Source organism: Bombina bombina, chromosome 6 (assembly GCF_027579735.1).
Source record: "Bombina bombina isolate aBomBom1 chromosome 6, aBomBom1.pri, whole genome shotgun sequence".
In the NCBI taxonomy this organism is placed as follows: domain Eukaryota; kingdom Metazoa; phylum Chordata; class Amphibia; order Anura; family Bombinatoridae; genus Bombina; species Bombina bombina.
This window is the reverse complement of record NC_069504.1, coordinates 331,336,311-331,349,352: the sequence shown is the minus strand read 5'-3', so window position 1 is coordinate 331,349,352 and position 13,042 is coordinate 331,336,311. Positions and strand designations below refer to the sequence as shown.

General features: G+C 40.3%; 1 protein-coding gene across 1 annotated transcript in view; it reads left to right on the top strand.

Moving 5' to 3' along the window:
* Positions 1-13,042, top strand: part of WASHC4 (WASH complex subunit 4) — a 293,185-nt gene that overhangs the window by 186,614 nt on the left and 93,529 nt on the right. Inside the window, exon 19 of the mRNA XM_053716956.1 lies at positions 4,098-4,202. Coding sequence (XP_053572931.1) covers positions 4,098-4,202 — 105 coding nt within the window. The remainder of the gene's footprint in view (positions 1-4,097; positions 4,203-13,042) is intronic.

Here is a 13,042-nt window from a genome sequence, read left to right as displayed (position 1 = left end):
TTTCTGAGGTCGCATGGGTGGAAAATGAACGAAGAAAAAAGTTCTCTATCCCCTCTCACAAGAGTTTCCTTCCTAGGAACTCTGATAGATTCTGTAGAAATGAAGATTTACCTGACAGAGGCCAGGTTGTCAAAACTTCTAAATTCCTGCCATGTTCTTTATTCTACTTCTCGCCCTTCAGTGGCTCAGTGTATGGAAGTAATCGGCTTAATGGTAGCGGCAATGGACATAGTGCCGTTTGCCCGCCTACATCTCAGACCGCTGCAACTCTGCATGCTCAGTCAGTGGAATGGGGATTACACAGATTTGTCCCCTCTACTAAATCTGGATCAAGAGAACAGGGATTCTCTTCTCTGGTGGTTATCTTGGGTCCATCTGTCCAAGGGTATGACCTTCCGCAGGCCAGATTGGACAATAGTAACGACAGATGCCAGCCTTCTGGGCTGGGGTGCAGTCTGGAATTCCCTGAAGGCTCAGGGCTTGTGGACTCAGGAGGAGACACTCCTTCCAATAAACATTCTGGAACTAAGAGCGATATTCAATGCTCTTCAGGCTTGGCCTCAGCTAGCTGCGGTCAGGTTCATCAGATTTCAGTCGGACAACATCACGACTGTAGCTTACATCAAACATCAAGGGGGAACAAGGAGTTCCCTAGCAATGTTGGAGGTTTCAATAATAATTCTATGGGCAGAGGTTCACTCTTGCCATCTATCAGCTATCCATATCCTAGGAGTAGAGAACTGGGAGGCGGATTTTCTAAGTCGACAGACTTTTCATCCGGGGGAGTGGGAACTCCATCCGGAGGTGTTTGCACAGTTGATTCAACTTTGGGACAAACCAGAACTGGATCTCATGGCGTCTCGTCAGAACGCCAAGCTTCCTTGTTACGGGTTCAGGTCCAGGGATCCCAAGGCAGCGCTGATAGATGCTCTAGCAGTGCCTTGGTCTTTCAATCTGGCTTATGTGTTTCCACCGTTTCCTCTGCTCCCTCGTCTGATTGCCAAGATCAAGCAGGAGAGAGCTTCGGTGATTTTGATGGCTCCTGCGTGCCCACGCAGGACTTGGTACGCAGATCTGGTGGACATGTCATTCTTTCCACCTTGGACTCTGCCGCTGAGGCAGGACCTTCTACTTCAAGGTCCCTTCAAACATCCAAATCTAATTTCTCTGCATCTGACTGCTTGGAGATTGAACGCTTGATTTTTTCAAAACGTGGTTTTTCCGAGTCGGTCATTGATACCTTAATTCAGGCTTGAAAGCCTGTCATCAGGAAAATCTATCATAAGATATGGTGTAAATATCTTCATTGGTGTGAATCCAAGGGTTACTCATGGAGTAAAGTCAGGATTCCCAGGATATTGTCTTTTCTCCAAGAAGGATTGGAGAAGGGATTGTCAGCTAGTTCCTTAAAGGGACAGATTTCTGCTCTGTCTATTCTTTTGCACAAGCGTCTGGCAGATGTTCCAGACGTTAAGGCTTTTTGTCAGGCTTTAGTTAGAATCAAGCCTGTGTTTAAACCTGTTGCTCCGCCATGGAGTTTAAATTTAGTTCTTAAAGTTCTTCAAGGGGTTCCGTTTGAACCCCTGCATTCCATAGATATCAAGCTTTTATCTTGGAAAGTTCTGTTCTTGGTAGCTATCTCTTCGGCTCAAAGAGTTTCAGAGTTATCTGCCTTGCAGTGTGATTCCCCTTATCTGATCTTCCATGCAGATAAGGTAGTTTTGCATACCAAACCTGGGTTTCTTCCTAAGGTGGTATCCAATAAGAATATCAATCAAGAGATTGTTGTGCCGTCACTCTATTAATTGCCGCACAAAAAAACAAAAAGAATGACAATAAACAAATCTTAAAATAAACTGTACAATAAACAAAGGTCTTGCCATTTTGTCAATTACATTACTTATCAGACTCTAAGATTTATGAACAATACAAGACACCTGAATCTGAGAAACAACATATACTAATCATTTGTCGGTATTTTTCCTTTTTTTTTTTTTAGCACCTCATGGGGTTAGCCAGGAGGGGCTGGGGAAAACAAAACAAAGCAAAACAAAACAAAACAACACAAAACAAAATAAATTAAAAAAAAAAAAAAAAACACAACCCTCCTACTCTCTGTATTTATACCTCGGCAGGATTTCTAATCCAATTATCTGGAAACAATTCTAATACTACCATCTCAATAGAACTAATGGAAGATAAGAAAGGAGCTAATATCTGTTTTTGGATGGCTGGAGAATATGTCTTAATAATAGAATACCACCCATATAAAAACTTTTTAATTCTTTTTTCTGAGGGAGTCTGAAGATGGTAAGATTCAAAAATAATCTGCTCCTGTATCTTCTGAAAAACAATAGATAGAGGAGGAGCTCTTCTCGCTTTCCAACTCTTTAAAATACACTGTCTTACAGCTAAAATTATGTTTAAAGGGTATACCCAACGATAATCTTGATTACTGGATGTCTTAAATAATAAGACGATATCCTGGAATGTGAGGGAGACAGATGAATTCTGGACGGTATTGAACCAGTAAATGATTTTTTGCCATAACTGCCTGGTTCGTGCTTTTAAAGTTTTATTTACAAGCTACTAAAGATTTTCGTCAAACATCTGCATTGTTTGTTGTCTACTCTGGACAGAGGAAAGGCCAAAAGGCTTCAGCAACTTCTCTTTCTTTTTGGTTAAGAAGTTTAATCCGCTTAGCTTATGAGACTGTTGGCCAGTAGCCTCCTGTAAGAATTACAGCTCATTCCACTAGAGCGGTGGCTTCCACATGGGCCTTTAAAAATGAGGCTTCTGTTGAACAGATTTGTAATGCGGCGACTTGGTCTTTGCTTCATACTTTTTTTAAATTCTACAAATTTGATACTTTTGCTTCTTCGGAGGCTATTTTTGGGAGAAAGGTCTTACAGGCAGTGGTGCCTTCCGTTTAAGCGCCTGCCTTGTCCCTCCCTTCATCCGTGTCCTATAGCTTTGGTATTGGTATCCCACAAGTAATGGATGAATCCGTGGACTGGATACACCTTGCAAGAGAAAACAAAATTTATGCTTACCTGATAAATTTATTTCTGTTGTGGTGTATCCAGTCCACGGCCCGCCCTGTCATTTTAAGGCAGGTGTTTTTTAATTTTTAAACTACAGTCACCACTGCACCCTATAGTTTCTCCTTTCTCTTGCTTGTCTTCGGTCGAATGACTGGGAGGTGGCAGTTAGGGGAGGAGCTATATATACAGCTCTGCTGTGGGTGATCCTCTTGCAGCTTCCTGTTGGGAAGGAGAATATCCCAAAGTAATGGATGAATCCGTGGACTGGATACACCACAAGAGAAATAAATTTATCAGGTAAGCATACATTTTTTTTTGTTGTTGTTGTTGTTTTCTTTCTTTTTCTCTTTATTTTTTTCATTTTCTTATGTTTGTTTTGATTTATGTATACTTGAAAATTTTAGCCATTATAATGATGTCCTTATCGGGTCAATGTATAAGGACAATTTACATTTGGGAATTTCTTTTTGTTTTTTCTCGATCTGTTTATATATCAATCCAGATATTTTGTTTGTCCTGCGTGACATTATGTTGAGATTATGGTATTTTCCTTTGTATGGAATGGCTAAACCCAAATAAAGATATCTAAAAAAAAAAAAAAAAATTGTATATAAAATATGTGAATTATAGCCATAAATTAATTTATCGGCTTGGTTTGCTCCCACACCTAGGACTGATCAATTTCTGTTTTCTGATCCGCTCTTGGACTTCCCTTCCTACCATTAGTTTTTTATGTATTTTTTGTATACTTTTTGACATATTATTTGGGTATATTATATATGTACTTGTAATTATGTGCAAACATATGATTGCATTTTTTTAATTTGTTTGTGTTGTTTTAGTAAAAATATATTTTTTACCTTCTATTATATAGATCCTTTTATACTTATATTTTTATTTTTGCGCAATCAGGATTTGTTTAAGACACTTTTATAATATTTCTTGGGTGAGGGAGGCCCCCATATATCCTGTTTGTATATACAAGTTATTTCTTTGCGCTGGTCATTTAAGTTGTTTAAGCATTTTATGAGTGTTGCATTATTTTCATTGCAGATCTTTGTTGAGAAGACAAGCAATAATAAGCACTTAAACACAATTAACATTCGCCATATTGCAAATTCCATTCGGACCCATGGTACTGGAATCATGAGTACAACAGTAAGCAATTCTGCCATAGCTACTACTCTGTCATGTACATTTAACAGGGACCATAAAGCTTGTGATAAATTGTATGGAACGGAAAAAATATATAAATGCCATGCTGTGAATTCCTTTCACCTAGTTTCTAAAAGACACAAACTAATTATAGAAATCAGCAAATAGTTCTGTATAAAATGCAGTTGTCTCTAAGTCAAAGACAGTTCATGTAATTTTCATATCCTTTTACTCTCTCCTGTCTTTCTCAATAACAGCTAATATTTTGTCATTCCTAATTTTGAATGCGGTAGTGCTGCAGAATATTTGTTGTAGATTGTTAACATCAAGTTTCTGGTAAAATAGTACCTTTGCACAATTTATCTGCATTGGGTTTCTATCTACATAGTAGAGGTGTTAAGAAGTAGAATGATCCAAATTAAAAGCAAGCCATTTTATTAAATGTATTAAAAAGTTATCAATATGAAGAAAATGTAGCATGTGAAGACAGGTAGTACACATCTTAAGGGTTTCTGATGTGCCTTGTTCACAAACTTACTGTGAATACATAGGTAGGCTCAGAAGTAGCAATGCGCTAATGAGTTAGATGCCGATTGGTGGCTACACACATGGCTATTCTCATTGGCTTACCTGATGTGTTCAACAAGCTGCCAGTAGTGCATTGCTGCTCTGTAGTTGGCTTTTGCAGGAATTAAACACATTTATATGATAGTAACTGAGCAAAAAGACAATGTTCTAACACATTAGAGCATTTTCTTTTTTCTCTTGTTAAGTGTGTTCAGTCCACGGGTCATCCATTACTTATGGGATATATTCTCCTTCCCAACAGGAAGTTGCAAGAGGATCACCCAAGCAGAGCTGCTATATAGCTCCTCCCCTCACATGTCATACCCAGTCATTCTCTTGCAAGTCTCAACAAAGAAGGAGGTCGCGAGAGGAGATAGGAGTTTTTTACCTAATTATTCTTCAATCAAAAGTTTATTATTTTAAAATGGCACCGGAGTGTGCTGTTTTTTCTCTCAGGCAGTATTTAGAAGAAGAATCTGCCTGCGTTTTCTATGATCTTAGCAGACGTAACTAAGATCCACTGGCTGTTCTCGCACATTCTGAGGAGTGGGGTAACTTCAGAAAAGGGAATAGCATGCGGGGTCCCCCGCAAATGAGGTATGTGCAGTAATATTTTCTAGGAATGGAATTGACTAAGAAAACACTGCTGTTACCCATATGATAAGTACAGCCTTTAATGCAGTAGTAGCGACTGGTATCAGGCTGATAAATGTATGCGCAGTTGAGTTATTTTCTAGGGACTAGAATTTGACTGAGAAAATACTGTTAATACTGAAATAAATGTATGAGCCTTAACTGCAGTAGAAGCGACTGGTAGCAGGCTTAGTGATAACTTTGCATAACAATGGAAAGTTGTTTTTTAAAACGTTTACTTGCATGTTATTCGTTTTGTGAGGTACTTTGGTGATAAATCTTTTTGGGCATGATTTTTTTCCATATGGCTAACGTATATTTTTGCATAGAAACCGTTGTAACAGGTCTCCCACTGTTGTAATACTGGAATTAAGAGCAATATTCAATGCTCTTCTAGCTTGGCCTCAGTTAGCAACACTGAGGTTCATCAGATTTCAGTCGGACAACATCACGACTGTGGCTTACATCAATCATCAAGGACAACCAGGAGTTCCCTAGCGATGTTGGAAGTCTCGAAGATAATTCGCTGGGCAGAGTCTCACTCTTGTCATCTGTCAGCGATCTACATCCCAGGCGTGGAGAACTGGGAGGCGGATTTTCTAAGTCGCCAGACCTTTCATCCGGGGGAGTGGGAACTTCACCCGGAGGTGTTTGCTCAACTGATTCTTTGTTGGGGCGAACCCGGAGCTGGATCTCATGGCATCTCGCCAGAATGCCAAGCTTCCTTGTTACGGATCCAGGTCCAGGGACCCGGGAGCGGTGCTGGTAGATGCATTAGCAGCCCCTTGGGTTTTCAACATGGCTTATGTGTTTCCACCATTTTCGTTGCTACCTCGACTGATTGCCAGGATCAAACAGGAGAGAGCATCGGTGATTCTGATAGCGCCTGCGTGGCCACGCAGGACCTGTTATGCAGACCTAGTGGACATGTCGTCCTGTCCACCATGGTCTCTGCCTCTGAGGCAGGACCTTCTAATGCAGGGTCCTTTCAACCATCCAAGCCTAATTTCTCTGAGGCTGACTGCATGGAGATTGAACGCTTGATTCTCTCAAAGCGTGGTTTTTCGGAGTCGGTTATTGATACGTTAATACAGGCTCGGAAACCTGTTACCAGAAAAATTTACCATAAGATATGGCGTAAATATATATATTGGTGTGAATCTAAGAGTTACTCATGGAGTAAGGTTAGGATTCCTAGGATATTGGCTTTTCTACAAGAAGGTTTAGAAAAGGGTTTATCCGCTAGTTCGTTAAAGGGACAGATTTCTGCTCTGTCTATTCTTTTACACAAACGTCTGGCAGAGAATCCAGATGTCCAGGCTTTTTGTCAGGCTTTGGCTAGGATTAAGCCTGCGTTTAAAACTGTTGCTCCTCCGTGGAGCTTAAACTTGGTTCTTAAAGTTCTTCAGGGTGTTCCGTTTGAACGCCTTCATTCCATTGATATTAAGCTTTTATCTTGGAAAGTTCTGTTTTTGATGGCTATTTCCTCGGCTCGAAGAGTCTCTGAGTTATCTGCCTTACATTGCGATTCTCCTTATCTGATTTTTCATTCAGACAAGGTAGTTCTGCGTACTAAACCTGGGTTTTTACCTAAGGTTGTTTCTAACAGGAATATCAATCAAGAGATTGTTGTTCCTTCATTATGTCCTAATCCTTCTTCAAAGAAGGAACGTCTTTTGCATAATCTGGACGTAGTCCGTGCCCTGAAGTTCTACTTACAGGCAACTAAAGATTTTCGGCAAACTTCTTCTCTGTTTGTCGTTTATTCTGGTCAGAGGAGAGGTCAAAAGGCTTCGGCCACCTCTCTCTCTTTTTGGCTTCGTAGCATAATACGTTTAGCCTATGAGACTGCTGGACAGCAGCCTCCTGAAAGAATTACAGCTCATTCCACTAGAGTTGTGGCTTCCACCTGGGCCTTTAAGAATGAGGCCTCTGTTGAACAGATTTGCAAGGCTGCAACTTGGTCTTCACTTCATACCTTTTCAAAATTTTACAAATTTGACACTTTTGCTTCTTCGGAGGCTGTTTTTGGGAGAAAGGTTCTACAGGCAGTGGTTCCTTCTGTTTAATGTTCCTGCCTTGTCCCTCCCATCATCCGTGTACTTTAGCTTTGGTATTGGTATCCCATAAGTAATGGATGACCCGTGGACTGAACACACTTAACAAGAGAAAACATAATTTATGCTTACCTGATAAATTTATTTCTCTTGTAGTGTGTTCAGTCCACGGCCCGCCCTGTCTTTTTTTGAGGCAGTTCTAAATTTTAATTAAAACTCCAGTCACCACTGCACCCTATAGTTTTTCCTTTCTCGTCTTGTTTCGGTCGAATGACTGGATATGACATGTGAGGGGAGGAGCGATATAGCAGCTCTGCTTGGGTGATCCTCTTGCAACTTCCTGTTGGGAAGGAGAATATATCCCATAAGTAATGGATGACCCGTGGACTGAACACACTACAAGAGAAATAAATTTATCAGGTAAGCATAAATTATGTTTTTTTGCATCTTTTTGTCCCTTGAGGAAATCTTAGTTTCTCAGGATTTTACACTACAGTGCCTATGTCCTGAGGAAGTTTATATTTTCCAGGTAATTGGTGTCTTGCTTACCATTTAACTGCCAAGCAGTGCCATTGGATATGGAGATATACATCTATATTTGTTTAGTAAAAAAAATTATTTCGTCAGATGGTGAGAGTCAATGAGTCATTACATGTGGGAATATTCCCCTCCTGACCAATAGAAGTAGGCAAACGACTTTCCAACACACCAGAGCTTTAAATCCCTTCCACTTCTCATGATCCTCAGTTAAAAAAACAAAGATCTACTTTGCGATCTGAGGCCTTTTTCTCCTCATGGTAGCCTGTCGTTCAGAGTTGTAGACAAGAAGTTATCAGCCAGGTAGTGAAAACATGTTGCAGGACTCCCAGGTGAAATGTGGACTTGTCCACCAATCCCCTGGTCTACTAATCCCCCGGTCTACCAATCCCCCGGTCTACCAATTTCCCAGAGTTTGCTTCATTCAATGTATAGGATAGTACCTGGTTTCTTTGCCCAAAACCAACGAGGTATGTAGTGAATAACAGAGAGCTAACACAACCCTGACCTCCCATCCTGCACGCCTCCCTCCTACAGCCCTGGAATCTGCATAACCCAATCACACAATGTCCACAGTCTGAGCTTAGCAGCTGGGAAACATAAGCTGTATGGTGTATGCTGATTGCAGGGCCCTGCAGCCCTGGCTTGGTATGTGGCTCAGGGGAATCAGTCACTCTGGAAAACTGCTTGCAGCTTTGCGACCTAGAAGAGTTAAAGGAGAGAAGCGATACTCCCCTGTCAGCCAGTAAAGACCTCAGCTGTTGTGAACTGCTGTTAGATGGGTCCGGAGCTGCACCACTGCAGTGAGAAGTTGAAGTATTAGGCTGTTTACATAAGCCTGCCCTGAACTACAATAAACAAGACCATACAACACTAGAGGCAGGCAGCCCTTCCTTTCTCACTGAAGCGGTGCAGCCCCGGACCCATCTCACAGCAGTTCCTTGTGACTGTGAGAAGTGAGTAAGCAAGGAGGACTCAGTGCTCAGGGGGGGTCTTAAACACAAAATTAAGAAGCCAAGCATATTTCTTTCCTAAGATATGGTGAGTCCACGACTAATTACAGTTGGGAATATCACTCCTGGCCAACAGGAGGAGGCAAAGAGCACCACAGTTAAATTGCTAAGTATCACTCCCTTACCCACAACCCCAAGTCATTCTCTTGGTCTCCGGTGTAAGGAGGAGGTAAAGTTTAGGTGTCTGAAGAAAATTTTTTATTTAATCTACAAGCAAGTTTTGCGGTATAGCCGTATTCCACGTCATTCCTTGCAGTCGGGTAGTGGTGGCTTTAAAGCAGTTATGAACTTGTAAAGAGGTACTTACTGCGTTTTCCTAACAATTGCTGCCCTAGTTTAGAAAGCCAGAGTTGGCTACTCTGTTCTTTCTTTTTCAAAGGTCTCTGTGAAGAACTGTGTCTTCTCATACCTTGCAACTGTCTACATGCCGGACAGCGGAGCAGGTAAGTGCTTTTTCTTCCAGTTGGGGAGACCATGCACTTAACAATTTAAGACACTGCTTTTTAATTGGGACATAGATAATCCTGTTGTATGGGTTACACTGGGGCATGAAGCAGGCACTGTAGCACGTGTGAGACTAACATTTAAACTCTTTTAAAAAGAAAGGGTAAAATGTTTTTATTAGGCTTTATTTTCTGACACATATTTACTTGATAAAACAATTCAAGCTTGAACTGAAAGTAAGGCTGAATTTTCTATTTCAGCAGCTTATTCATTTCCCCTTTGCTTTAAAATGAAACGATGCAACATTTTAAACTGTCCAGTTTGAAAAAATGGTTATTTCTGGTACTCAGTGTACCAGGAAGCTATTTTTAGTGCCTCTCTGTGTCGCAGCAGTAATTTGAGCTTAGCAGTTGCAGTCACATGACCGGCTTTACTTCAGAACGTTTCTGAGGAAAAATTAGTTTTTCTCCATTTCTGGGTGATCCTGTCTTAATTGGAAGCGGTAAGGCACCTCAGTAATTGAGGTGTGGGGTTGCCTGAGGGGTATTTTAGAAGTTTATTTGATGCTTATTAAATGTTTTTTCTTAACTTTTCTCACATAATTTTAGCTGGGGATCGATCCTAATTTGAGATAAAATTTAAAGTGTGTTTTTTCCTTGGCTTATTTTAATTGAATATTAAAATCTTTTAAACTTATCTGTACAAGTTTATTTACTGTTTCACAATATGTCTGATATGGCTCAAGAGCCTGCTCTCATGAATTCATGCTTATTATGTTTAGATGCACAAATTGCATCTAAAAACCTTGCAAGAAAACCTTGCTAACATTTTTGAGCCTAATGTCTCTCAGGATGATGCTGTTAAAATAATACCTCCGCTTTCTCCTGCTACGTCCCAAGCCTCAATGGCGTCACATGCAGTGCCCTGCGGTTCCTCTAACTCCTAGTAGAGTTTATTTAAAAGCAGAAATTGCTGCCCAGGTATCTTCAGCTGTATCTGCGGCATTAGCTACCATTCCCAGATTACAGGGAAAACGCAAGAGGAAACCTAGAAATTCAGAAAGTGAGGTGCCTGTCCTCAGTTCTGCTTCCCATGTTGCCCTTTCTCATAAGTCTGATGAGGAAGATACATCAGGACTTTCTGAGGCTGAAATCTCAGATTCGGACAGTATAATTCCTTCTGAGACTGAGGTGGTATCCTTCAGATTTAAGCTTGAACACCTTTGTGTATTGTTAAAGGAGGTTTTAGCTACTTTAGATGACTCCGATACCCCTGTTGTCATTTCTAAGAAATATAGTAAACTTAATAGTTGACGAACCTTCCACTTCGGAGGTTTTTCATGTGCCGGACCGTGCTAGGGAGATTATCTCACAGGAATAGGAGAAACCAGGGTGTTTTTTCCCTGTCTCCCATTTTTAAGAAAATGTTTCCTGTCAAGGACTCCATTAAAGACCCTTGGTATACTGTACCAAAAGTTGAAGGGACCATTACCACTCTGGCAAGAGAACCACTATTCCTATTGAGGATAGCTGCTCTTTTAAGGATTTGATGGAGAAGAAGCTGGAGGCTTATTTGAAAAGATTTATGTTCATCAAGGTTTCCAATGGCAACCTGCGGTGTGTGCATTGCCACCGTGACTAGTGCGGCATCTTATTGGTTTGATGCCTTGTCTGATTCTCTTCAAGTAGAGACTTCCTTAGATGAAATTCAGGATAGGATTAAAGCTCTTAAGTTGGCCGATTCCTTTATTGCAGATGCCATTTTACAGGTTGTTAGACTAGGAGCTATAACTTCTAGTTTCGCTGTCCTAGCCCGCAGGGCGTTATGGTTGAAATCTTGATCTGCGGACGTTTCCTCTAAAGTCAAGCTTCTGAAGATTTCCTTACAAGGGCAAAACCTTGTTTGGACCCGGTTTGGCAGAAATTATCTCTGATATTACGGGTGGTAAAGGATCTTTTCTACCTCAAGATAAGAATAGGCCTAAAGGACGTCAGAGTATTTTTCTTTCCTTTCGTAACTTCAAAGGAAAACCTTCCCCTTCTTCCAAGCAGGAACAATCCAAGTCTTCTTGGAAACCCAATCAGTCTTGGAACAAGGGGAAACAATCAAAGAAACCCACTGCTGATTCCAGATCAGCATGAAGGGTTTGCCCCCAATCCTGGATCGAATTAGGTGGGGGCAGACTTTCTTTCATGTAATTAGCAAGAGTCCATGAGCTAGTGACGTATGGGATATACATTCCTACCAGGAGGGGCAAAGTTTCCCAAACCTCAAAATGCCTATAAATACACCCCTCACCACACCCACAAATCAGTTTTACAAACTTTGCCTCCCATGGAGGTGGTGAAGTAAGTTTGTGCTAGATTCTACGTTGATATGCGCTTTGCAGCAGGCTGGAGCCCGGTTTTCCTCTCAGTGTGCAGTGAATGTCAGAGGGATGTGAAGAGAGTATTGCCTGTTTTGAATTCAATGATCTCCTTCTACGGGGTCTATTTCATAGGTTCTCTGTTATCGGTCGTAGAGATTCATCTCTTACCTCCCTTTTCAGATCGACGATATACTCTTATATATACCATTACCTCTACTGATTCTCGTTTCAGTACTGGTTTGGCTTTCTACTACATGTAGATGAGTGTCCTGGGGTAAGTAAGTCTTATTTTCTGTGACACTCTAAGCTATGGTTGGGCACTTTTATATAAAGTTCTAAATATATGTGTTTAAACATTTATTTGCCTTGATTCAGGATGTTCAACGTTCCTTATTTCAGACAGTCAGTTTCATATTTGGGATAATGCATATGAATAAATCAATTTTTTCTTACCTTAAAATTTGACTTTTTTCCTGTGGGCTGTTAGGCTCGCGGGGGCTGAAAATGCTTCATTTTATTGCGTCATTCTTGGCGCGGACTTTCTTGGCGCAAAAATTTTCTAGTCATTTCTGGCGTCATACGTGTCGCCGGAAGTTGCGTCATTTTTTTTACGTTTTTGCGCCAAAAAATGTCGGCGTTACCGGATGTGGCGTCATTTTTGCCGCCAAATAATGTGGGCGGCTTTTTTGGCGCTAAAAAATCGAGCATCATTGTTGTCTCCACAATATTTAAGTCTCATTGTTTATTGCTTCTGGTTGCTAGAAGCTTGTTCATTGGCATTTTTTTTCCCATTCCTGAAACTGTCATTTAAGGAATTTGATAAATTTTGCTTTATATGTTGTTTTTTCTATTACATATTGCAAGATGTCTCAGATTGACTCTGAATCAGAAGCCACTTCTGGAAAAACGCTTAACTGAGTTTCAGTTCTACCAAAGCTAAGTTCATTTATTTTAAATGTTATAAATGTTTATCTTTAGCTATGGTTTGTAATAAGTTATTATGATATACTTTTACATGCAGAATCCATTAGTATTTATGCTTTATATATTTCCATTCTTACATCTTATGTACAAGAAATATTTAGAAGATTTATAAGAAATATTTTTCTGATTCTATTTTAAAGGCTTTGTCTGACTTCGTGCCTTCTAATAAAATTTTTAGGTCTTTTTCACTTCTTTTTTAATTATTGAAGTTTCAAATGACCAACAACATACTAATTTATC